This window comes from Anomaloglossus baeobatrachus, chromosome 9 (assembly GCF_048569485.1).
Source record: "Anomaloglossus baeobatrachus isolate aAnoBae1 chromosome 9, aAnoBae1.hap1, whole genome shotgun sequence".
Classification (NCBI taxonomy): domain Eukaryota; kingdom Metazoa; phylum Chordata; class Amphibia; order Anura; family Aromobatidae; genus Anomaloglossus; species Anomaloglossus baeobatrachus.
The window spans coordinates 72,963,459-72,990,697 of record NC_134361.1 but is presented as its reverse complement, the minus strand read 5'-3'; the positions used below and the strand labels follow the sequence as shown (position 1 = coordinate 72,990,697).

At 52.1% G+C, this 27,239-nt stretch overlaps 1 protein-coding gene across 2 annotated transcripts in view; it reads right to left on the bottom strand.

Moving 5' to 3' along the window:
• FMR1 (fragile X messenger ribonucleoprotein 1) overlaps nt 1–27,239 on the bottom strand; it is a 149,902-nt gene that overhangs the window by 104,270 nt on the left and 18,393 nt on the right. Inside the window, exons 4-5 of one of the 2 annotated variants that reach the window (XM_075323781.1) lie at nt 27,199–27,231; nt 1–49 (exon numbers count right to left, since the gene is read on the bottom strand). The exon at nt 1–49 is cut by the window's left edge and continues 23 nt beyond it. In XM_075323781.1, the coding sequence (XP_075179896.1) occupies nt 1–49; nt 27,199–27,231 (82 nt within the window). The remainder of the gene's footprint in view (nt 50–27,198; nt 27,232–27,239) is intronic. The other variant, XM_075323782.1, reaches the window with a different exon arrangement.

Sequence of the window (27,239 nt, the reverse complement as noted above, 5' to 3'; positions counted from 1 at the left end):
TAGCAAGCCACCAGCAGCATGGCTCTTTCTCGTTTGCTCGGGAATAAACCTGGAAAACATATTGAAATTAAATTAAAGAATTATTTGGGCAACATCATATCTAAAGTGTTAGAAAAAGAGAATTTTGTTACTTACCGTAAATTCTTTTTCTTATAGTTCCGTATTGGGAGACCCAGACATTTGGTGTATAGCTTCTGCCTCCGGAGGACACACAAAGTACTACACTAAAAAGTGTAGCTCCTCCCTCTGAGCCTATACACCCCCTGGAGAACCAGATCTAGCCAGTTTAGTGCAAAAGCTGAAGGAGAATAGCCACCCACAAGTAAAAACAGAGCAAGAACCGGAACAACCGGAGACTCTGTCCACGACAACAGCCGGTGATAACACGCGGAACAAGAAACTGCCAACAGGCAACAGGGAGGGTGCTGGGTCTCCCAATACGGAACTATAAGAAAAAGAATTTACGGTAAGTAAACAAAATTCTCTTTTTCTTTATCGTTCCTATGGGAGACCCAGACATTTGGACGTCTCAAAGCAGTCCATGGGTGGGAATAAACAGAAAAACTGAGAAGTAGGCAGAGCCTAACTTCACAAATGGGCGACAGCCGCCTGAAGGATGCGTCTGCCCAAGCTCGCATCTGCCGAAGCATGAGCATGCACTTGGTAGTGCTTTGAAAAGGTATGCAGGCTAGTCCAAGTGGCAGCCTGACAGACCTGCTGAGCCGTAGCCTGGTGCCTGAAAGCCCAAGAGGCACCGACAGCTCTGGTCGAGTGTGCCTTGATCCCCGGCGGGGGAGGCACCTGAGAACACTGGTAGGCATCCGAAATGGTCGACCTAATCCAACGGGCTAAGGTCGGCTTAGAAGCAGAGAGGCCCTTACGCCGACCTGTGGTTAGCACAAAAAGAGAGGTGCACCGCCTAAGAGCAGCGGTGCGAGACACATAGATCCGGAGCGCCCGCACCAGATCCAGAGTATGCAACGCTTTTTCAAAGCGATGAACAGGAGCCGGACAAAAGGAAGGCAGGGTAATGTCCTGGTTAAGGTGGAAAGGAGAAACCACGTTAGGGAGAAAGTCCGGAGTCGGACGGAGAACCACCTTGTCTTGATGAAAAACCAAAAAAGGTGACTCCGAAGAGAGCGCAGCCAAATCAGAGACTCTCCTGAGGGAAGTTATGGCCACTAAAAAGACCACTTTCTGTGAAAGACGAAACAAAAAAACCTCCCTAAGAGGCTCAAAGGGGGGTTTCTGCAAGGCCGTGAGGCCAAATTGAGGTCCCAGGGATCCAAGGGCCGCCGATAAGGAAGAGCGTCACCAGGACAGGAAAATTTTCCAAGTCCTGTGATAGATTTTGGCCGAGGAAGACTTCCGGGCGCGAGTCATAGTGGAAATGACTTCAGGAGGAATACCAGAAGCCGTCAAGATCCAGGACTCAAGAGCCACGCCGTCAATCTGAGAGCCGCAGAATTCTGGCGGAAAAACGGACCTATTGAGAGAAGGTCTGGACGGTCCGGAAGATGCCACGGCACCTCTACGGACAGATGGAGCAGGTCTGGGTACCAAGCTCGCCTGGGCCAGTCCGGAGCAATGAGGATGACCCGACGGCCCTCCATTCTGATCTTGCGCAGGACTCTGGGCAAGAGAGCAAGAGGGGGAAACACGTAGGACAGACGAAACTGGGACCAGTCCTGAACCAGAGCGTCCGCTGCGAAGGCCTGAGGCTCGTGGGAGCGAGCCACATAAATCGGAACCTTGTTGTTGTGATGGGATGCCATTAGCTCCACGTCCGGACTGCCCCACTTGCGGCAGATTGACTGAAACACTGCCGGATGCAGGGACCACTCGCCACTGTCCACGGTTTGACGGCTGAGATAATCTGCCTCCCAGTTTTCCACGCCTGGGATGTGGACTGCGGATATGGTGGACTTGGAGTCCTCCGTCCATTGAAGGATACGTTGTACCTCCAACATTGCCAGGCGGCTGCGTGTCCCGCCCTGGTGATTGATGTAGGCAACCGCTGTCGCGTTGTCTGACTGGACTCGGATGTGCTTGCCTGCCAATAGGTGGTGAAAAGCTAGGAGAGCCAGGAGCACGGCTCTGGTTTCCAGCACATTGATCGAGAGGGCTGACTCGGACGGAGTCCAAGTGCCCTGTGCTTGGTGGTGGAGACATACCGCTCCCCAGCCGGATAGACTGGCATCCGTGGTGAGAACCACCCAGGACGGAGCCAGGAAGGAGCGTCCCTGAGACAGAGAGAGGGGCCGAAGCCACCACTGAAGAGAGCTCCTGGTCTGTAGCGACAGAGCCACTAACCTGTGCAAGGAGGAAGGCCGCTTGTCCCAACAGCGGAGAATGTCCAGCTGCAGAGGACGCAGATGGAACTGGGCAAAGGGAACAGCCTCCATTGACGCCACCATCTGACCCAGCCCCTGCATCAGGTGCCTGATGGAATAACGGCGGGGCCTCAGCAGAGAGCGCACCGCCAGTTGGAGGGACTGCTGTTTGATCAAGGGCAACTTCACAAGTGCCGGCAGAGTCTCGAACTGCATCCCTAGGTACGTGAGCCTCTGGGTCGGAGTCAGAGTGGATTTGGGCAGATTGACCAGCCAGCCGAATTGGGCTAGAGTGGCGAGAGTGAGCGAGACACTCCGCTGACAGTCTGCGCTGGATGAAGCCTTGACTAGAAGGTCGTCCAGGTAAGGAATCACTGCCAACCCCTGGAGGTGCAGAACCGCAATCACTGCTGCCATGACCTTGGTGAATACCCGAGGGGCCGTAGCTAACCCGAAGGGGAGAGCCACGAATTGGAAATGTTCCTCTCCGATTGCAAAACGTAGCCAACGCTGGTGAGAAACTGCCATTGGCACATGCAGATAGGCATCTCTGATGTCGATGGATGCCAGGAAATCCCCTTGGGTCATTGAGGCAATGACTGACCGCAGAGATTCCATGCGAAAATGCCGCACCTGAACATGCTTGTTGAGAAGCTTGAGATCCAGGATGGGCCGGAAGGAACCGTCCCTTTAGGGGACTAGGAAGAGATTGGAGTAGAAACCTCTGAACCGTTCCCGGGCGGGAACCGGTACAATTACTCCGTTGGCCTGAGAGAAGGCGGCGGCCTTGGAACAGGGGGGAGTTGACAGAAAAAATCTGTTTGGCGGGCTGGAAGAGAATTCTATCCTGTGGGAGATGACATCCCGCACCCACTGATCGGAGACGTGTTGAAACCACGCGTCGCCAAAGTGGGAGAGCCTGCCACCGACTAAGGACGTTGCTGGCGCGGACAGATAGTCAAGAGGAGGCTGCCTTAGTGGCAGCAGCTCCTGCGGTCTTCTGTGGACGCGCCTTTGTGCGCCAGTTGGATTTTTGGTCCTTGGCTGAGTTAGTGGACGAGGCTGAGGGCTTAGAGGACGACCTTGGAGTTGGAGGAACGAAAGGAACGAAAGCTCGACTGGTTCCTACCCTGGACAGGTTTCCTGGTTTTGGTTTGTGGCATGGAAGTACTCTTCCCGCCAGTAGCTTCCTAAATAATTTCATCCAGTTGTTCACCGAATAGCCTGGACCCAGCAAAAGGGAGCCCAGCAAGGTACTTCTTTGAAGAATTATCTGCCTTCCACTCTCGAAGCTACAAGATCCTGCGGATAGCGAGGGAATTAGCCGAAGCCACCGCAGTGCGGTGAGAAGCCTCCAGCATTGCTGACATGGCATAGTATGAAAAAGCGGAAGCTTGGGAAGTTAAGGCAACCATTTCGGGCATAGATTCCCTGGCGAGGGAATGCATCTCCTCTAGAGAAGCAGAGATGGCTTTGAGAACCCACACTGCTGCAAAAGATGGGGAGAACGAGGCCCCTGCCGCCTCATATACAGATTTGGCCAGAAGGTCAACCTGGCGGTCAGTGGAATCCTTAAGAGAGGTGCCATCAGCCACTGATACAACGGTCCGGGCTGAGAGTCTAGACACCGGGGGGTCTACCTTTGGTGAATGAGCCCACTCCTTGACCACCTCAGGTGGAAAGGGAAAACGGTCATCAGAACCACGCTTTGGGAAGCGTTTGTCAGGACAGGCCCTAGGCTTGGTCACAGCGGCCTGAAAACTGGAGTGGTTAAAGAACACACTCTTTGTCCTCTTAGGCAAGGTAAACTGGTGCTTTTCTGCCAGAGAGGGTTGCTCCTCTGATACTGGCGGATTGAGGTCCAGTACAGAATTAATGGACGCAATCAAATCACTAACATCTGAGTCACTTTCGGACAGATCAATGGGGCACATGGAGGTAGCCTCCGAGCCCCCTGTAAAGGCATCCTCCTCGTCCCGCGAGTCAGCTTCTGAAACAGAGCCGCGGGACGAGGAAGGGGAGGGAGCCCTACGTCTCCTCTTAGGAGGACGGGGTCTGGGACCAGATGAAGAATCCTCTGTGAGCTCCGCTGAGAGAGCCCTAGCAGCAGAGGCACCCTGTGAAGGGGGCTGATGCATGTTCAGCAAAGTCCGGGACAGCTGTCCCATGGAGTCGGCAAAAGACTGGGAGATTGACCTAGATAAGGATTCTACCCAAGCCGGGGGTTCAGCCACAGGAGCCGGAGCAGCCGGAGAGACCACTGTGGGTGCGATTCCAGGCTGAGGCATTGTCAGGTTAGAGCAGGCATCACAATGTGGATATGTGCTCGGTTCAGGCAGCACGAGCTTACATACAGTGCATACTGAATATAGCTTTGGAGCCTTGCTCCTTGTGTGAGACATGCTGCTGAAGTGGGGGCTCTGCCAGAGTGACCCCCAGAGAGTATATACAGAGGCCCACAACCAGAGGTTGTGGCTTACCAGACCGCTGGAGCGGTGTTGTGTGCCCTCCAGATCCCGAAGCCCGGACCCCCAAGCACCTCTTGGCGCTGGAGCGAGGAGAGGGGGCGGGACCTGCTCTGAGAGCGGGATCTGGAGGGCCAAAGAGACTTACAGGGGAGGAGACATGTACCCAGTGAGGAGTGTCCCTCCCCTGTGCAGAACGGCCGCTGGGCGGAGCCGCACTGTCCCTCTGCATGAATGACATGCGAGGGCAGTGAAACCGAAAGTAGGCCTCCGGCGAAGCCGGGGCCTAAATTTGAGCGGTGCGGCCGGCGCGCAGGCACCATCGGCGCGGTTCTCAGGCGACAGCCAGAGAACCGGCCGGAAATATCAGAAAACTCACTCAGCACACTCTCCCACCATAATAAAGTACAGGGACCCCCAGAATATAAACGTCTCAGGTACTTAGCTTGCTGAGACGCAGGGTTCCAAGTCCCTGGGGATGAGTGCTCCGTCCAGCAGGATCCTGAAGGGCTGCGGATGGAGACCGGTCTCCTGCCAAGCATGGAGAACCGTGCTGGCTCCCACTTCAAGCCAGAGCCCGAGGGATGGTGAAGGAGCGCGGCATGTAAGGCTCCAGCCTTGGAATCAACCTTAACAGCACCGCCGACACAATGGGGTGAGAAGGGACATGCCGGGGGTTCAGACTTGGACGCGGTTTTCTTCAAACTCTTTGCAAAAATGAAAAAATCAGATGAGAATGCATGTGTGGATGTATGCCTCCTGAACACAAAGCAATGAACTGGCTAGATCTGGTACTCCAGGGGGTGTATAGGCTGTATAGGCTCAGAGGGAGGAGCTACACTTTTTAGTGTAGTACTTTGTGTGTCCTCCGGAGGCAGAAGCTATACACCCAATGTCTGGGTCTCCCATAGGAACGAAAAAGAAATCAACTTTTAGGGTACATGCCCACGATCCGGACATGCTGCGTACCACGTTGTAGAAGAGGACTGGAGTGAGCTATACATTTAGCATTACAGTGGTCTGAATGCTTATTTGGCCCATAGCCATTCCTGCCTACACCCCAATCTGGCCCATCAGCAGGACACTTTGGGCATGTCAACACCCAACATGGCCAACTTTTCTTTTGGTCAACATGTGCCATCAAGGGAGAATAAAGGCCCATTTACACGCAGCAACATGGCTAACGATATGACGTTGGGGTCACGGAATTCGTGACGCACATCCGGCCTCGTTAGCGACGTCGTTGCGTGTGAAACGTACGAGCGACCACTAACGATCAAAATTACTCACCTAATCATTGATCGTTGACACGTCGTTCATTTCCCAAATGTCGTTTCTGATTTTGGACACAGGTTGTTCGTTGTTCCTGAGGCAGCACACATCGCTACGTGTGACACCCCAGGAACGACGAACAACACCGCACCCGGCAATGAGGTGGGCGTGTCTTCCATGAGGCTGCTCTCCACCCCTATTGGACGCCTGCCGTTTGACGTCGCTGTGACGCCGCACGAACCGCCCCCTTAGAAAAGAGGCGGTTCGCCGGCCACAGCGACGTCGCTAGGAAGGCAAGTCCATGTGACGGGTACTAGTGATATTGTGCGCCACGAGCAGCGATTTGCCCGTAACGCACAAACGACGGGGGCAGGTGCTTTCACGAGCGACATCGCTAGCGGCATGTAAAGCAGCCTTAAGGACTATGCCCTCACCCTTCATATATATGACTAAATCCTGCAATCAAATATCAGGTTAGGACAACATTTATGTCATATACAGGCACCTTGCCAGATGCCAGGGCACAACCTCTGGTCTATGATCGTTTCCCTATTGGCTTTGTCCTAGACTATGTTCACTTTGAGTGTTTAGGCCCGTAAGGCTAGTTTTACGTTTCTGTCATTTTCCCTCAGTCCCAAACTGTCGCTTTGGCCAAGTTCACATTTCCGTTGTTTTGTATCAGTCACATGCGTCGCTTGACGCATGTGACTGATGCGCTGTTCAACGCTGTACAACGGATGACAAAGAACAGAATTCTTTGTCGGATTCCGTTGTGTGCGGGGGGCGGAGTTCGGGGGGAGCCGAGCGGGGCCGTGGCACTGAGGACGTCAGTGCCGCAGGGACTGCAGGACAGGTGAGTGTGTGTGAGTGTGTGTGTATACACATGCTGAATGCGGGAGGGGGCGGAGCCGAGCGGGGGGCGGGGCCAGGCGCTGAGGATGTCAGTGGCAGTGCTGCGGTCTGCATGGCTGGGGACAGGTGAGTGTATTTGTGTGTGTGTGTACATGTGGAGTGCGGGAGGGGGCGGAGCCGAGCAGGGGGCGGGGCCAGACGAGGGTGTCAGTGGCAGTGCTTGTCTGCATGGCTGGGGACAGGTGTGTGTGTACACACATGTGCGGAGTGCGGGAGGGGGCGGGGCCGAGCGGGGAAGTGTCAGCCTCCCTGCACACGTAACCAGACTAAATATCGGGTAACAAAGCACCCGATGTTTACCTTGGTTACCCGATATTTACCTTGGTTACGGGCCTACACCGCTTAGCGCTGGCTCCTTGCACCGTAACCAGGGTAAATATCGGGTAACCAACCAAAGCTGGTGACGTGTGCAGGGAGCCAGAGAGCATGCGCAGCGAAATCAGACGGATCGCGCTGCTCAAAAAACGTTACATGCTGCATTCCTCCCGCCCAGCGGTCAGTCGTTCCACGACTGATCAGTCGGGCGGAGGGTGCAACGCAGCATCATCAGTCACAATCCGCTGCTCATACAAGTCTATGGGAGCAACGGAATCCGCTAAACGGATTCCGTTGTTTACAAGAGTAGTGGATTGTGACTGATACATTTTAGTGGAAATGTGAACTTAGCCTTTGAGAGAAAACTGAATCCTGCAAAATAATTTGCAGGATTCCGTTTTTTTCTCCATAGACTTGTATTAACGATGGATTGCGACTGATGGCTTTGCGTTGCATCCGTCACGCGATGGATCAGTCGTGGAATGACCGACCGTGGTGCGGAAGCAATGCACAATGTAATGTTTTCTGTGTGCGTCGAAAAAACGGATAGCGACAGATCAGTCGGTGACCATTGTTAGTTATAATGGAAGCCTATGGGCACCAGATCCGTCGGAATCCGTGAAATGACGGATTCCAGTGACAGATCCGTCTTTTAGCAACCGAGCATGTTCCGATGTATACATTTCTCTGTCTCTCTCTCATGGATTCATAAAGGTTTTCAATGGCAAATAACTTTTGCCAGGTTAAAAAAAAAATAAAAAAAAAGAAGGGAATTTTGTTACTTACCGTAAATTCCTTTTCTTCTAGCTCTTATTGGGAGACCCAGACGATTGGGGTATAGCTACTGCCCTCCGGAGGCCACACAAAGCACTACACTAAAAAGTGCAAGGCCCCTCCCCTTCTGGCTATACCCCCCCGTGATATCACGGGTTCTCCAGTTTTAGTGCCAAAGCAAGAAGGAGGAAAGCCAATAACTGGTTTAAACAAATTAACTCCGAGTAACATCGGAGAACTGAAAAACCGTTCAACATGAACAACATGTGTACCCGCAAACAACAAAAAAAAAAAATCCCGAAGGACAACAGGGCGGGTGCTGGGTCTCCCAATAAGAGCTAGAAGAAAAGGAATTTACGGTAAGTAACAAAATTCCCTTCTTCTTCGTCGCTCCATTGGGAGACCCAGACGATTGGGACGTCCAAAAGCTGTCCCTGGGTGGGTAAAGAAATACCTCATGTTAGAGCTGCAAGACAGCCCTCCCCTATGGGGAAGCCACTGCCACCTGCAGGACTCTTCTACCTAGGCTGGCGTCCGCCGAAGCATAGGTATGCACCTGATAATGTTTGGTGAAAAATGTGCAGGCTCGACCAGGTAGCTGCCTGGCACACCTGTTGAGCCGTAGCCTGGTGTCGTAATGCCCAAAACGCACCTACGGCTCTGGTAGAATGGACCTTCAGCCCTGAAGGAACCGGAAGCCCCGCAGAACGGTAGTCATCAAGAATTGGTTCTTTGATCCATCGAGCCATGGTGGCTTTAGAAACCTGCAACCCCTTGCGCGTACCAGCGACAAGGACAAAAAATGCATCAGAGCGGCGCATGAGCGCCGTGCGGGAAATGTAGATTCTGAGTGCTCTCACCAGAACTAACAACTGTAAATCCTTTTCATACCGGAGAACCGGATGAGAACAAAAGGAAGGAAAGGGTATATCCCGATTAAGAAGAAACGCGGATACAACCTTAGGGAGAAACTCCTGAATAGGGCGCAGCACTACCTTGTCCTGGTGGAACACTAGGAAGGGAGCCTTGAATGACAGAGCCGCCAGCTTAGACACTCGCCGAAGCGACGTGATCGCAACCAGAAAGGCCACTTTCTGTGACAGGCGCGAAAGGGAAACTTCCCTCAGAGGCTCGAAATGCGGCTTCTGGAGAGCAACTAGTACCCTGTTCAGATCCCATGGATCTAACGGCCGCTTGTACGGGGGCACAATATGACAAACCCCCTGTAGTAACGTGCGCCCCTTAGGAAGACGTGCTAGACGCTTCTGAAAAGAACACGGATAGTGCCGAGACTTGCCCTTAAAGGGAGCCGAGCGACCAACCTCTTTCCCAACCAGATTGCAGGAGGGAAGGCAAAGTAGGCAATGCCGATGGCCAGGGAGACCCTCCCTGAGCAGAACACTAAGATAAGAATATCTTCCACGAGTTGTGGTAGATCTTGGCAGACCGCGGCTGGCTAGCCCGTCTCATGGTGGCAATGACATCGTGCTCACGGTCGACCGACGGTGAGATGCCACAGATCACGGTACCACGACCTCCCCGGCCAGTCTGGGGCGACGAGGATGGTGTGGCAACAATCGGTAGCTGGAACTGTGACCAATCCTGAGCCAAGGCGCCTGTCGCCAGAGCTCTTTGATCGTAAGACCGCGTCATGAAAATCGGGACCTTGTTGTTGCCGAGAAGCCATGACGTCGACGTCCGTCTTCATCCTGCGTCTACAGAATTCTTGCAAACAAACGGGTGCAGAGCCCATTCCCCTGCGTCCACGCCCTGGCGACTGAGGAAGTCTGCTTCCTAGTGTCGTACGCCCGGGATGTGAACAGCTGATATGGTGTATGCTCTGTCTTCTACCCATAGCAGAATCCGCCGGACCTCTTGGGAGTCTTGTCGACTGCGTAGTCCGCCTTGGTGGTTGGTGTATGCCACCGCTGTGGATAGTCCGACTGAATTCGGATCTATTTGCATTCCAGCCACTGCAGGAAGGCTTGCAGTGCAAGATACACTGCCCAGAGCTCCAGACCACTGAGTTGAAGAGTGGACTCCTCTGAAGATGGTCTTTGACCGTCTGGAAAAGCTAAAACTCGCCTCTGGATGAGGCGCCTCCTTGAAGGAGAGACTGTCCCCTCGTCTGTAGTGAACGCTGTTTGTCCAGCGGAAGCTTCACTATCGCTGAGAGAGTGTGAAAACTCTCCAGGAGATGCCAGCGATTGGGTTCAACCTTGAAAAGTTGAAGACCCACCCGAAACTCTGGGAAGGGTCCAGCGCCATGTTCAGGTTGTGTTGGCATGCTTGTAAAGGAGAGTGCCTTGACCAGTAGATTGCCCAAGTAAAGGATCACAGAGTGACCGTGAGAGCGCGGGACTGCTCCCTCTGCTTTCACGAACTTGGTGAACACCCTTGGGGCTGTCGCCAGCCAAAGGGTATGGCTACGAAACGAAATATTCTCGTCTTTAATAACGAATCGTAGCCAACGCCGGTGCCTCGGAGCAATCGGCACGTGTAGATAAGCATCCTGATGTCTATTGAAGCTAGGAAAACTCCTTGAGACAGAGAGGCAATGACGGAGCGGAGTGATGCCATCCAGAACCGCCTGGTTTTCACGTGCTCGTTAAGCAGTATAAAGTCCAGAACGGGACGGAAGGAGCCGTCCTATTTTGGCACCACGACCAGGTCGGGGCAAAATGCGTATCTGGTTCCTGAAGAGGAACAGGGATTACCGCTCTTTCCGCCTGCAGAAGAGCCTCGGCTCGGTCGGTGCGGTAGTTTGAAAACAAACTGACTCTCACTCACAGGCCCTCAACCTGCGGTAGGTAAATGCCGCTAAAGCGGGGGAGTCTGCCCCCCCGCGGTTGCGGAGTGAGAGGGCTGAAAATTATGAGGAAAACGCTTTGGTAGCGGATCCTCCGGCTGCCTTCCCCGGGCGTGAATTGAGCCCGCTAAGAATCTATGCCCTTCTGGGCTTTTTGAGTCGTCTTGGATAGTTGAATGATTTCATTCAACCCTTACCAACAGACTATCACTAGATAAAGGCAACCTGGTTAAGCACTTCGTTGGAAGCAGCCTCTGTTCCAATCTCTCAACTACTAGCCTCTGCGTAAAAACACGGAGTTGGCGGGTGCCACTGACGTCCGGCTCGTAGAGTCTCGGACAGCAATAACAGCATGATTCGCCATGCCGACATTGCGAGTTAAAGACGCTGCTGGGACCGAGAGTACCTGTGACAGCGACCCTCTGCGCAATACTAGCTGAAATAGCTTGGAGTGCCTTCACGGCTGCGACTGCCGGAGCAGCCGACCTGCCGATAGCTTCATAGACAGATTGCAACCAGAGGGCTATCTGTCAATGGCCTTTTGAAGTGAAGTCCTATCCACCACTACAACTATAGATCTAGCTGCAAGCATGGAGATTGGGGGATCCACATTTGGATACTGGGTCTAGCGCTTGACCACGTCAGGGGGAGCGACACGTGTCTCATTAATACGGTCGGAGAAACGCTTATCGTGATAAGCGTGTCGTTTCTGGACTGCGTCTCTGGAGTCAGAGTGCTAAACAAGTACTCAATATATAGAGATTTCTCTTGCTGTGAAGCTGACCCCTCCACTGGAGGAGTTGAGGGAGAAATACCCAACCTTTCGTTGATGGAGGCAATAAGATTATTCACTATAGCGTCACCATCCGGTGTATCCGGATTGAGAGCGGTCTCAGGAACAGAGTCCTGAACAGCTACGTCTGCCTCATCGTACAGAGAGTACTCCAGCTGGGACCTTGCCCAGTGATGTAGTCGAGGGCTAATGCCAGCGAGCCCGCTTAGGCCATCTGGGACTGTCGACCGTGTCGGATGCCTGCTCTCTGGGATGCCTGGAATCACTCTGGCGCCTTGAGATGCTCCAGATCAGGGCGGCCAGGGTCATTGCAACCATATTGCCCACGGTCTGCTTGGGGTGCAAAGTCTGTAAGATGTCAGTCATAGTCACAGACAATATATCAGCGGAAAAACTGCAACTTCGTCCCTGTCTCTGGACAGAGATCACAGGTGGTTCCTTTGGCCACATATAGCAGAGACCCCGGTTGAGCAATTGCACGCACTGGGGGTCCTGAAACCGTATGACATGCAGTACAAGCAGCATAGAAAGCCCGTGCATTGGCAACTTGTCTTTTTCTGCTGTTGTTGTCTAGCTATCTAAGAGCCTAGCCGAGGATAGCGACCGTACAGTGAATAGTCATACAAGCATGAAGTACAAATAAACACTTCAGCACATGTAGTACACGCAGCATTGAAAACTTGTGGCTTGGCACATTTGCTCTTCTGCTGCTGTTGTCTATTTATCTAGGAGCATGAGACAAGGATAGCGACATACAGTGAATGTATAGCATACAGCATGACAGTAAACACTGCAGCCCATGCAATCCAAGCAGCATTGAAAGCTTGCGCGTTAGCACCCTAGCCTTTCTGCTGCTGTTGTCTATTTATCCAGGAACATTAGCCAAGGATAGCGACATACAGTGAATGTATAGCATACAAGCATGACAGTAAACACTGCAGCCAATGCAAGTCAAGCAGCATTGAAAACTTGTGCCGTAGCACCATTGCTCTACTGCTGCTTTTGTCTGTTTATCTGGGCGCATTAGCCAAGAATAGCGACATACAGTGAATGTATATCATAACAATAAACCGTGCAGCACATGCAAGCGAAGCAGCATTGAAAGCTTGTGCCTTAGCACAAATTGCTCTACTGCTGCTGTTGCCCAATCTGACAGTAAACACTGCAGCACATGCAAACGAAGAAGCATTGAAAGCTTGTGCCTCAGCAGCATTGCTTATTTGCTGCTGTTGCCCAGAATAGCGACAGTACAGTACAGTGCATAGCATATCAGCACACAGCCCAAAAGCCCACTTCAGCATTAGTGGTGTCAGTTGCTTACCGCCCGCACAAGAGCGGGTGCGAGGTCGCCCAAAAACCTGTGACTGGTTCCGTTCTCCCAGAGTGGAAACCATAATGGCTGCCGGCTTCTCTTCCCCGTCCTGTGCAGAGGGGCGGGCCGTGGGCGAGCCCCAGCCAAGAGCGGGAACCCGGCGTCTCACTGTGTTCAGTGAGAGGGGGCTGGAGAATGCAAAGCAGACTCCAGCTCTCGGCGCTGACTGTCTGTACAGCGTCCCGCCCCTCCTCTGACTGGCAGGGCTGGGGCGGGAACGAAACGAAAACTAGGCCGCAAAGCCGGGGACTCGAGTAATAAGCGCGGCCGTCCTATGTGCACGGCCGACGCCGAAGTCCCCCGGCGCACCACAAGTCCCAGCCGCGCCACAATGTAAAAAACAACCAGCAGCGGCCGGCGCAGCCGTTTTCAATACATAAATTCACTCAGCAAAGCTGCAGTGAATAATAGCACCAGCGCTCCGCGCTGTTGTCCCCGGCGCACTAACACTCCCAGCAATGCTGGTGTGTGTGTGCGCGCTTGCCCGGGGACACAGAGTACCTTGATGTAGCAGGGCCCTGTCCCTGACGATACTCAGCTCCATATCCAGCAGGTTCTTTTGGGTCTGTGGATGGAGCTCGGTCTCTGTGCCTGGAGACCGGTAAGATCCCACTTCACCCAGAGCCCCTCATGGGGATGGGGAAGGAAAACAGCATGTGGGCTCCGGCCTCTGTACTAGCAATAAGTACCTCAACCTTACAACACCATCCACGGGTGAGAAGGGAGCATGCTGGGGGCCCTATATGGGCCCTCTTTTCTTCCATCCGACATAGTCAGCAGCTGCTGCTGACTAAAATCTGTGGAGCTATGCATGGATGTCTGACCTCCTTCGCACACAAAGCTAAAACTGGAGAACCCGTGATATCACGGGGGGGTATAGCCAGAAGGGGAGGGGCCTTGCACTTTTTAGTGTAGTGCTTTGTGTGGCCTCCGGAGGGCAGTAGCTATACCCCAATCGTCTGGGTCTCCCAATGGAGCGACGAAGAAAAATAAAATGGTACAACGGATCCGTTTTTTCTTTTACAGGATCCGTTGCATCAGTTTTACCGCAATCTCGTCGCATCAGTCACAAAACGGATTGTGACTGGTGGAAAAAAACTGATGTGTGAAAGTAGCCTAAGACGGTAAGTCCTGTTCGCAATACAACAAGCAGATTCAGACGTCTGCACCAGTACCTACAATACCATGAGCCTATATACATTATCGGTCAAAAGTTTGGACACACCTTTTCATGCAATGATTTTCCCTGTTCTTATTAGAACGTGCACAGTCTATATTCAGACTGAAGGCAGCAAAATGATAAAAGGACACTTATGGAAACAAGGAGAATATTACGTGTGAGACAAACCAAATTGTGTGTTAAACCATAGATTCCTCAAAGTAACCTCCTTTTATAGCTTTTGCACTTTCGAATAGTCTCAAGCAGCATCCTCAGGAGGGGTGTTCACAGGGGTGAAGAGCACTTGTGGGCTTCACTCTGTGGTTCAACTTATCCAAAATAATTGGAATTAGAGTGGATGATAGATTGCCTTTGCACGCTGCGACGTCGCTACTGCGATATCGTTGGGGTCAAATCGAAAGTGACGCAAAACCGGTGCCAGTAACAACGTTGCAACGTGTAAAGTCTATATGCGCCGATAAACGATCACAAAAGCGTCGAAAATTGGTGATCTGTGTAGCGGTCATTTTCATAATGTCGCACCAATAGGAGGTACGATGTTGTTCCTCGTTCTTGCAGCACACATCGCTGTGTGTGACACCGCAGGAGCGAGGAACATCTCCTTACCTGCCTCCACCGGCTATGCGGAAGAAGGAGGTGGGCGGGACGTTTACGTCCCACTCATCTTCGCCCCTCCGCTTCTATTGGCCGCCTGCCGTGTGATGTCGCTGTGACGCCGCACGACCCGCCCCCTTAGTAAGGAGGCGGTTCGACGGCCAGAGCGACGTCGCAGGGCAGGTAAGTACGTGTGAAGCTGCCGTAGCGATAATATTCGCTACGGCAGCTATCACAAGATAGCGCATGTACGACGGGGGCGGAGACTATCGCGCTCAGCATCGCTAGCCAATGCTAGCGATGTCGCAACGTGCAAAGTACCCCTAACGCTACAATGTGCACATTCCACTAAGACCAAGGAAAACCATAAGAGTGGCCAAACATTTAAGCAGAACTGTACAGAAGAATACATAATACAATAGCCCGATACACACGTGTGCATATGCAAACTTCTATAGATTTCTAACTGTGGAACCTCCACATTGTAAAAATGGACGATGGCACCACAAGTATATACCAGAGTATGAGACACGATTATAGCCAAGCTCCACCATAAACGTAGGAATATTTCTGCACTTCATCTCATTTCATACTAACATGCTCTTAATTTTAGCTGAATCTCCTCACACTTCTCTGTTCTTTTTGACATTTTTTTCTGCAGTGTATATTGCATAGTCTTGGAACTAATTACACTGCTATACAGCGATTTTGGTGCCAACGACGTCTGAATGGTTTTATATTACGTTTATGGTGTTAATTAAGACTATGACTTTGGTTTTGGCAGATTGGCTATAGTTTCTGAGATATTTAATAGTTAATTAACGCAACATGATTGAAAAGCATTCAGAATTGTCAGAATATTATTATTTTTAATACAACTCATACGTAAACAGTCTAAAATCATACGTGTTACAAAATCTCATAGTGACAGGAAAAAGTTCTGTATGATTTGGTTAAGTAATACAATATTAACTACCGTATTTTTCGGACCATAAGACGCACTTTTTTTCCCCCAAATGTTGGGGGAAAGTTGGGGGTGCGTCTTATGGTCTGACTATAGGGCTGCGGCCGGGACAGAGGGTGCTGTGATGGAGCGGGTCATCGGGGACACGAGCAGGCAGCAGCAGCGCCTGCCGTGACCACGTGGGCCCGCTCATTACATATGCACGCCCATCCTCCCACCCATCTCTCAGCGCTGAAGCCGGCACTGACAGGTGGGCGGGAGGACGAGCGGGGACGCGCGCATAGCAAAGAGCCGGCCGCATGATCACCCCTGGCAATTACAGCCTGGAGTGATCATGTGCGGCTGTATTCACTGCTCCCCGCGCGTCATTACCAGCGCGGGGTGCAGTGAATCAGTGCACTCACCCGTCCCCGTGTGTGGAGCCGCCCCCCTGCTGCACGCGATGTCTTCCTGTTTGTGCCGGTCAGCTGATCTGTGCCGGTCAGCTGATCTGTGCTGAGCCGGTCAGCTGATCGGCACAGACAGGAAGACATCGCGTGCAGCAGGGGGGCGGCTCCACACACACAGATCAGCGTGCCAGAGAGGAAGATATGATCGGTGCTGCAGGGAGTGAGGAAAAGGTGAGTATAAACGTTTATTTTTTTTCTCTGTGCTATAGGATACAGGCCATATACCAGGATGGTATATGAGCACGATGGGGGCATATAGCAGGATGGGAGTATGTGAACAGGCTGGATGGGGGGGGGGGGGGGGGTATGTGAACAGGCTGGATGGGGGGGGGGGGATGTGAACAGGCTGGATGGAGGGGGGGGATGTGAACAGGCTGGATGGAGGGGGGGGATGTGAACAGGCTGGATGGAGGGGGGGGATGTGAACAGGCTGGATGGAGGGGGGGGATGTGAACAGGCTGGATGGGGGGGGTATGTGAACAGGCTGGATGGGGGGGGGATGTGAACAGGCTGGATTGGGGGGGGATGTGAACAGGCTGGATGGGGGGGGGGGGGGATGTGAACAGGCTGGATGGGGGGGGGATGTGAACAGGCTGGATGGGGGGGGGATGTGAACAGGCTGGATGGGGGGGGATGTGAACAGGCTGGATGGGGGGGGGGATGTGAACAGGCTGGATGGGGGGGGGGATGTGAACAGGCTGGATGGGGGGGGGATGTGAACAGGCTGGATGGGGGGGTATGTGAACAGGCTGGATGGGGGGGTATGTGAACAGGCTGGATGGGGGGGGTATGTGAACAGGCTGGATGGGGGGGTATGTGAACAGGCTGGATGGGGGGGGTATGTGAACAGGCTGGATGGGGGGGGTATGTGAACAGGCTGGATGGGGGGGGTATGTGAACAGGCTGGATGGGGGGGTGGTATGTGAACAGGCTGGATGGGGGGGTGGTATGTGAACAGGCTGGATGGGGGGGTGGTATGTGAACAGGCTGGATGGGGGGGTATGTGAACAGGCTGGATGGGGGGGTATGTGAACAGGCTGGATGGGGGGGGTATGTGAACAGGCTGGATGGGGGGGGGTATGTGAACAGGCTGGATGGGGGGGTATGTGAACAGGCTGGATGGGGGGGGTATGTGAACAGGCTGGATGGGGGGGGTATGTGAACAGGCTGGATGGGGGGGTATGTGAACAGGCTGGATGGGGGGGTATGTGAACAGGCTGGATGGGGGGGTATGTGAACAGGCTGGATGGGGGGGTATGTGAACAGGCTGGATGGGGGGGTATGTGAACAGGCTGGATGGGGGGGTATGTGAACAGGCTGGATGGGGGGGTATGTGAACAGGCTGGATGGGGGGGGTATGTGAACAGGCTGGATGGGGGGGGGGGTATGTGAACAGGCTGGATGGGGGGGGGGGTATGTGAACAGGCTGGATGGGGGGGGGTATGTGAACAGGCTGGATGGGGGGGTATGTGAACAGGCTGGATGGGGGGGGTATGTGAACAGGCTGGATGGGGGGGGTAAGTGAACAGGCTGGATGGGGGGGTATGTGAACAGGCTGGATGGGGGTTTATAGCAGGATCATATACAAGGCAGGAGGATCATTACCAGGATGGGGTACCTTAGTAGAAAATTTGGGGACATTACCCCCATAACAGTTTCAGCAGCAGATCCTCGCCCCATAAGTGTGTCATGACCACATTTTTTGCTTAAAGTTTTATTTTCCCATTTTCCTCTAAAACCAGGGTGCGTCTTATAGTCCGGTGCGTCTTATAGTCCGAAAAATACGGTAGTTATTTATGGTTATTAATATCAATGCTTAAAAAAAACGCCATTTATGCAATTTCTTTTTATAGGTGTCATCAAGACAATCATTCTGGAGACTCCAGCAGTCATCCGCCGTCCCGAGCCCATCCCGCCCGCCGTCCCGAGCCCGCCCAGCCCGCCGTCCCGAGCCCGCCCAGCCCGCCGTCCCGAGCCCGCCCAGCCCGCCAGCCGTCCCGAGCCCGCCCCGCCAGCCGTCCCGAGCCCGCCCCGCCAGCCGTCCCGAGCCCGCCCCGCCAGCCGTCCCGAGCCCGCCCCGCCAGCCGTCCCGAGCCCGCCGACCTGAACCCGTCCCGCCTGCCGACCTGAGCCCGTCCCCGCCTGCCGTCCTGAGCCCGTCGTCCCGACTGCCTTGATATCTCTCTCCTCCTGTACACAAGAAAGCTTTTCTTTTGATGAGCTCTTCCACAAAAGCCAGGTTTGTGCAGGTGTCTCTGAACAGGAGAACAATGTACAACAAACTATAGAGTCTGCTAAATCTTCCTGAAGGTCTTTTGCAGTCCAGCAGGGTATCTAATTTGCTTCCCTAGCAATCCTCTGAACAACTCCCACATAAACATTTCTTGGTCTTCCACTCCTTATCTTGACCTCCACTCAACCTGTTAACTCCCATTTCTTAATTACACTATGAATGGAAAAAAGGGCAACTAGAAAACGCTTTGCTATCTTCTTATAGCTTTCTCCTGCTTTGTGAGCCTCCACCACTTTAATTTTCAGGGTGCTAGGCAGCTGTTTAGAAGAGCCAATGGTTGCTGTTTTTTGGCACAAGGTTAGAGAAGGCTGGGTTTTTATAAAGCTGTGAAATTTACATCACCTAGCATTTCCTAATGATGATAGTGAATAAGCCATAACCCAAACAATCTAATTAAAGGGAACCAGTCACCACTTTTTCGGCCTATAAGCTGCGGCCACCACCACCGGGCTCTTATATACAGCATTCTAACATGCTGTACATAAGAACCCAGGCCAGGGGTATAACATAAAAAAACCCTTTATAATACTTACCTAATGGTCGCGCTGTGGGCTTTTTGGGCGTCTCCGTTGTCCGGTGCCAGCGCCTTCTCTTTCAGCCATCTTCGTCCTCTTTCTGAAGCCTGGGTGCATGATGTGGCTACGTCATACAAACTCGCCGGTCCTGCGCAGGCGCACTACAATAGTTTGATCTGTCCTGCTCAGGACCTGAATGCCGGCGAGTGTGGATGACGTCAGACCCGTCATGCACCGTGGCTAGAGAAGAAGGAGGACAAAAATGGCCAAAAGAGGCAGCGCTGGCACTGGACAACGGAGACGCCCATAAGGCCCACAGCGCGACTGTTAGGTAAGTATTATAAAGTGTTTTTTATGTTATACCCCCGGCCTGGGGTCTTATAGACAGCATGTTAGAATGCTGTATATAAGAGCCTGGTGTTGATGGATGCAGTTTATAGGCCAAAAAAAATGGTGACAGGTTCCCTTTAAGGTCTGAAACCTTGATCAAATTTATCTGAGCTCACAAATCTCCAAGGGTGTCCAACCTTTTGCATTGGCTCCTTTTCCTTTTTCCAATTTTTTAAAATGTAAAATATATTAGATTTTTTTTTTGCCTAAAATCCAAAGTAAATATGTCATCTTTAACTTTATAGGCCTTTCAGAGACCATTTCATCTTCAACGTGCTTAGTCATTTTGACCAGGGGTGCGCAAACTTTTGTATGCCACTGTATCTCCTTTCCTATGGATTGAGGATTACTTGTGATTTGGGGAATAACCCTTTTAAGGTGTGCCTACACAGGACTAAGTTACCAGAAATATCTGCATGCGCTACTTGAGAATTTGCCGAGGATTTCACCCTATCGCCATAAATTTACATCAGCGCTTGAAGACGGCACCGATCAATTTCTGCAGCGTGAGGATGATGAGAAGTATCCTCTGCATGTGAAGAGACTTTGTTTTTCCAAAGTTTTTTTTCTGACAGCAGATCTTCTCCAAAATCCTCCACAAGTCAGAAACCTGTTCCCATTCATTTATATGGGAAATCCACTATCTTTTTCATATAAGATGGGTTTTTGACCTTTTTTCTTTCTGAAGCAGTTTTGCCACTTTTCTGAAGTGGATGAGATTGGAATCCGCTCAAAACTGGGCGCAGTGAAATCAAAAGGATGAAAAAAAATCATCAGGGAAAATAAAAAAAAAGACAAAACAAAAAAAAAAAAACTTTCTTTATCGTTCCTTATGGGAGACCCAGACCATGGGTGTATAGCTTCTGCCTCCGGAGGACACACAAAGTACTACACTAAAAGTGTAACTCCTCTCTCCGAGCATATACACCCCCTGGATGACAAATCTAACCAGTTCAATGCTTTGTGTTCAGGAGGTCACACACACACATGTATTCTCTGATTTTTGATTTTTAATTTCAAAGATTTGGAAGAAAAGCGGGTCCAGTCTGGACTCCCGGCATGTCCCTTCTCACCCCACTGTGTCGGCGGTGCTGTTAAGGTTGACTTTACAAGGCTGGAGCCTTCACATGCCGCGCTCCTTCACCATCCCCTGAGGCTCTGGCTTGAAGTGGGAGCCATCACGGTTCTCTCTGCTTTGCAGGAGACCGGTCTCCATCCGCAGCCCTGTCAGGATCCTGCCGGACGGAGCGCTCACCACCCCCCCCAGGGACCTGGCCCTGCGTCTCATAAGCTAAGTATTGAGACGTTATTCAGGGGTCCCTTGTACGGGGAGAGCCACGAATTGGAAATGTTCCTCTCCGATTGCAAAACGTAGCCAACGCTGGTGTGAAACTGCAATTGGCACATGCAGATAGGCATCTCTGATATCGATGGATGCTAGAAAATCTCCTTGGGTCATTGAGGCAATGACCGATCGCAGAGATTCCATGCGAAAGTGCCGCACCTGAACATGCTTGTTGAGAAGCTTGAGATCCAGGATGGGCCGGAAGGAACCGTCCTTCTTGGGGACTAGGAAGAGGTTTGAGTAGAACCCTCTGAACCGTTCCCGGGCGGGAACCGGTACAATTACTCCATTGGCCTGCAAGGAAGCCACGGCCTGAGAGAAGGCGGCGGCTTTGGAGCAGGGGGGAGTTGACAGAAAAAATCTGTTTGGCGGGCTGGAAGAAAATTCTATCCTGTAGCCGTGGAGATGATATCCCGCACCCACTGATCGGAGACGTGTTGGAACCACACGTCGCCAAAGTGGGAGAGCCTGCCACCGACCAAGGACGTTGCTGGCGCAGCCAGATAGTCAAGAGGAGGCTGCCTTAGTGGCAGCGGCTCCTCCGCTCTTCTGAGGACGCGGCTTCGTGCGCCAGCTGGGTTTTCGATCCTTGGCTGAGTTAGTGGACGAGGCTGAGGGCTTAGAGGATGACCAGTTAGAGGAACAAAAGGAACGAAACCTCGACTGGTTCCTGCCCTGGACAGGTTTCCTGGTTTTAGTTTGTGGCAAGGAAGTACTCTTCCCGCCAGTAGCTTCCTTAATAATTTCATCCAGTTGTTCACCGAACAGCCGGGACCCAGCAAAGGGGAGCCCAGCAAGGTACTTCTTAGAAGAAGCGTCTGCTTTCCACTCTCGAAGCCACAAGATCCTGCGGATCGCGAGAGAATTAGCGGAAGCCACCGCCGTGCGGTGAGAAGCCTCCAGAATGGCAGACATGGCATAGGATGAAAAAGCCGAGGCCTGGGAAGTTAAGGCAACCATTTCGGGCATAGAGTCCCTGGTGAGGGAATGCATCTCCTCCAGAGAAGCAGAGACGGCCTTAAGAGCCCACACCGCTGCAAAAGACGGGGAGAACGAGGCCCCTGCCGCCTCATATACAGATTTGGCCAGAAGGTCAACCTGGCGGTCAGTGGGATCCTTAAGTGAGGTGCCATTGGCCACAGATACAACTGTCCGGGCTGAGATTCTAGACACCGGAGGATCTACCTTTGGTGAATGAGCCCACTCCTTGACCACCTCTGGTGGAAAGGGAAAACGTTCATCAGAACTACGCTTTGGGAAGCGTTTGTCAGGACAGGCCCTGGGCTTGGTCACAGTGGCCTGAAAACTGGAGTGGTTAAAAAACATACTCCTTGCTCTCTTAGGTGAGGTAAACTGGTGTTTTTCTACCAGAGAGGCTTGTTCCTCTGACACTGGTGGATTGAGGTCCAGTACGGAATTAATGGACGCAATCAAGTCACTAACATCCGCATCCCCTTCAGATAAATCAATGGGGTACATAGAGGTAGCGTCCGAGCCCACAGTAAAGGCATTCTCCTCGCCCTGCAATTCAGCTCGTGAATCGGAGCCGTGGGACGAGGAAGGAGAAGAGTCCCTGCGTCTCCGTTTAGGAGGACGGGGTCCGGGAACAGATGAAAAATCCTCTGTGAGCTCTGCAGAGCGAGTCGGAGCAGCAGAGGCGCCCTGAGAAGGGGGCTGATGCATGGTCAGCAGAGTCCGGGACAGCTGTCCCATGGAGTCGGCAAAGGACTGGGAGATAGCTTTAGAAAACGATGCTACCCAAGCCGGGGGTTCAGCCACCGGGGCCGGAGCAGCCGGAGGGACCCCTGGGGAGACTCCAGGCTGAGGCACCACCATGTTAGAGCAGGCATCACAATGTGGATATGTGCTCGGTTCAGGCAGTATGAGCTGACATGCAGTGCATATAGAGTAAAGCCTTGCAGCCTTGCTCCAAGTGAGAGACATGCTGCTGAGGTGGAGGCTCTGCAGTAAAGAATACACTCCTTTAGAATGACCCCCAGAGAGTGTATAATAAAGTCCACAACCAGAGGTTGTGGCTTACCAGACCGTTTTGTGTGCCCTCCGGATTCCACAGCTTGGACCCCCAGACAGATGCAGAGCTGCAGCAGCCAGCGCCGATCAGTGTGTAAACGCTGATAAAATGGCGCCGGAGTGAGGAGGGGGGGTGGGGTTTAGTCCAAGAGCGGGAACCGGAGGGCCAAGGAGAAATACAGGGGAGGGAAACATCTCCTCAGAGAGGAGTGTCCTCCCCTGAGCTGAACGGCCGGTGGGCGGCGCCGCACTGTCCCCCTGCATGACTGACATGCAGGGGCAGTGAAAACGAAACTAGGCCGCAGCCGAAGCCGGGGCCTAAATTTTCTCATGCGGCCGACGAGCAGGCACCCTCGGCGCGGTTCTCAGGAGAAAACCAGAGAACCGGCCGGAAATCACAGCACAGTGACATAACACACTCTCCCCACAATAAATGCACAAGGGACCTTTCAATAACGTCTCAATACTTAGCTTATGAGACGCAGGGCCAGGTCCCTGAGGGGTGAGCGCTCCGTCCGGCAGGGTCCTGAAAGGGCTGCGGATGGAGACCGGTCTCCTGCAAAGCAGAGAGAACCGTGATGGCTCCCACTTCAAGCCAGAGCCCGAGGGATGGTGAAGGAGCGCGGCATGTAAGGCTCCAGCCTTGTAAATCAACCTTAACAGCACCGCCGACACAGTGGGGTGAGAAGGGACATGCCGGGAGTCCAGCTTGGACCCGCTTTTCTTCCAACTCTTTGAAATCAAAAAATCAAAAATCAGATGAGAATGCATGTGTGTGTGACCTCCTGAACACAAAGCATTGAACTGGCTAGATGTGGTCATCCAGGGGGTGTATATGCTCGGAGGGAGGAGCTACACTTTTTAGTGTAGTACTTTGTGTGTCCTCCGGAGGCAGAAGCTATACACCCATGGTCTGGGTCTCCCATAAGGAACGATGAAATATAATATATATATATATATACCAGACCTGGGCAAGAGGCGGCCCGCGGGCCACATCCGGCCCGCCTGCTCTCTGTGACCGGCCCGCCCGTCTTCAGCCGGTGCAGTGGAGCCGGGCTGCAGCGTGCAGAGCAAGGAGAGATCCTGTACAGGTCCGCACTCCGCACAGTCAGTGCAGGCAGCGGAACGCAGGAGTCTTTCCTCTGTTCCCTGCCGGCACTAATTGTCAGTGACACACGCGCGCGCTCTGACGTTGTCAGTACTGCGCTGCGTGTGTCATTTCAAAAGTTCCCGCCGGGCAGGAGAAGAAGCGGCACAGCAGACGAAATAATTCATCCTGCACTGTAGGACCTGCAATGATGTCACGCCCATGTGACTGTGTGGGAGGAGACACAGGATGCCGGGCAGAAAGCAAAGATACTGAATCCTGAAGGAGATGTGGACACATGATGACTGGTAATAAGAAAAGAGGGGACATGAGGGTGAGGGGGGTTGCAGGGTGAGTGCATATGAGGGAAGATGGAGCTGCAGGGTGAGTGCATATGTGGGAACATGGAGCTGCAGGGTGAGTGCATATGTGGGAACATGGAGCTGCAGGGTGAGTGCATATGAGGGAAGATGGAGCTGCAGGGTGAGTGCATATGTGGGAACATGGAGCTGCAGGGTGAGTGCATATGTGGGAACATGGAGCTGCAGGGTGAGTGCATATGAGGGAACATGGAGCTGCAGGGTAAGTGCATATGTGGGAACATGGAGCTGCAGGGTGAGTGGCATATGTGGGAACATGGAGCTGCAGGGTGAGTGCATATGTGGGAACATGGAGCTGCAGGGTGAGGGGCATATGTGGGAACATGGAGCTGCAGGGTGAGTGCATATGTGGGAACATGGAGCTGCAGGGTGAGTGCATATGTGGGAACATGGAGCTGCAGGGTGAGTGCATATGTGGGAACATGGAGCTGCAGAGTGAGTGCATATGTGGGAACATGGAGCTGCAGGGTGAGTGGCATATGTGGGAACATGGAGCTGCAGGGTGAGTGGCATATGTGGGAACATGGAGCTGCAGGGTGAGTGCATATGTGAGAACATGGAGCTGCAGGGTGAGTGCATATGTGGGAACATGGAGCTGCAGGGTGAGTGCATATGTGGGAACATGGAGCTGCAGGGTGAGTGGCATATGTGGGAACATGGAGCTGCAGGGTGAGTGCATATGAGGGAAGATGGAGTTGCAGGGTGAGTGCATATGTGGGAACATGGAGCTGCAGGGTGAGTGGCATATGTGGGAACATGGAGCTGCAGGGTGAGTGGCATATGTGGGAACATGGAGCTGCAGGGTGAGTGGCATATGTGGGAACATGGAGCTGCAGGGTGAGTGGCATATGTGGGAAGATGGAGTTGCAGGGTGAGTGCATATGTGGGAACATGGAGCTGCAGGGTGAGTGGCATATGTGGGAACATGGAGCTGCAGGGTGAGTGGCATATGTGGGAACATGGAGTTGCAGGGTGAGTGCATATGTGGGAACATGGAGTTGCAGGGTGAGTGCATATGTGGGAACATGGAGTTGCAGGGTGAGTGCATATGTGGGAACATGGAGCTGCAGGGTGAGTGGCATATGTGGGAACATGGAGCTGCAGGGTGAGTGGCATATGTGGGAACATGGAGCTGCAGGGTGAGTGGCATATGTGGGAACATGGAGCTGCAGGGTGAGTGCATATGTGGGAAGATGGAGTTGTAGGGTGAGTGGCATATGTGGGAAGATGGAGTTGCATGGTGAGTGGCATATGTGGGAAGATGGAGTTGCAGGGTGAGTGGCATATGAGGGCTGCAGACTGACAGAAGGATGTGAAGGGGTGCAGAGTGTTTGAGAGGGGTAAGTTGGGGTACAGGCAGGGTGAAATATGTGGGCAGGGTGTGTGACATATGGGGGTGTAGTGTGTGTGATATGGGGGTGCAGGCTGTATGGGGAGCAGGGTGTGTGACATATGGGGGTGTAGTATATTACAGGTGTGCTATATGGAGGTGTAGTATATTACAGGTGTACTATATGGAGGTGTAGTATAATACAGGTGTACTATATGGAGGCGTAGTATATTACAGGTGTGCTATCTGGAGGTGTAGTATATTACAGGTGTGCTATATGGAGGTGTAGTATATTACAGGTGTGCTATATGGAGGTGTAGTATATTACAGGTGTGCTATATGGAGGTGTAGTATATTACAGGTGTGCTATATGGAGGTGTAGTATATTACAGGTGTAGTATATGGGGTGTAGTGATGTAGTATATTACAGGTGTATATAGGGGTGTAGTGATGTAGTATATTACAGGTGTACTATATGGAGTTGTAGTATATTACAGGTGTGCTATATGGGGGTGTACTATATTACAGGTGTAGTATATGGGGTGTAGTGATGTAGTATATTACAGGTGTGCTATATGGAGGTGTAGTATATTACAGGTGTGCTATATGGAGTTGTAGTATATTACAGGTGTAGTATATGCGGTGTAGTGATGTAGTATATTACAGGTGTGCTATATGGAGGTGTACTATATTACAGGTGTAGTATATGGTGTGTAGTGATGTAGTATATTACAGGTGTGCTATATGGAGGTGTAGTATATTACAGGTGTACTATATGGGGGTGTACTATATTACAGGTGTAGTATATGGGGTGTAGTGATGTAGTATATTACAGGTGTGCTATATGGAGGTGTAGTATATTACAGGTGTGCTATATGGAGGTGTACTATATTACAGGTGTAGTAAATGGGGTGTAGTGATGTACTATATTACAGGTGTAGTATATAGGGGTGTAATGATGTAGTATATCGGAGGTGTATTATATAGTGATGTAGTATAATACAGGTGTATATGGGGGTGTAGTATATTACAGGTATATGGAGGGAGTGTAGTATAATACAGGTGTATATGGGGGGTGTAGTATAATACAGGTGTAGTATATAGGGGTGTAGTGGTGTAGTTTATTACAGGTGTAGTATATGGAGGGGGTGTAGTGATGTAATATATTGGGTAGAACTGAGGTAATTATATTAGTCCGGCCCTCTAAACCAATCCCAATTTCTCATGCGGCCCCATGGGAAAATTAATTGCCCACCCCTGATATATACACACACACACATACACGCACACACACAGGGTAACGGCACAAATAATGCCATAATATCAATGTATTGTGGTCATATTATAGGCTCTGTGTATGATGGGTGCACAGATACAATAGGGGGCCATCATATATAGGTATAACCCATATACCTATATAAACCAGACGATGTTTCTTCAGCTTAAATGACGATTTTTAAGCGAGGCGACAACACAGCGTACACACAGCCAAACACAATATGGATGTGCAGTACATGGCGCAGTACATGGCGCGCGGCTTGTCGGCGGGAGGAGAGGAGGCTTTGTTTAGTAAGCTGGCATTCCTCACAACCTACCATGAAATCATCTTCGCCTTTCACCCTCAAAAACTAAAGAA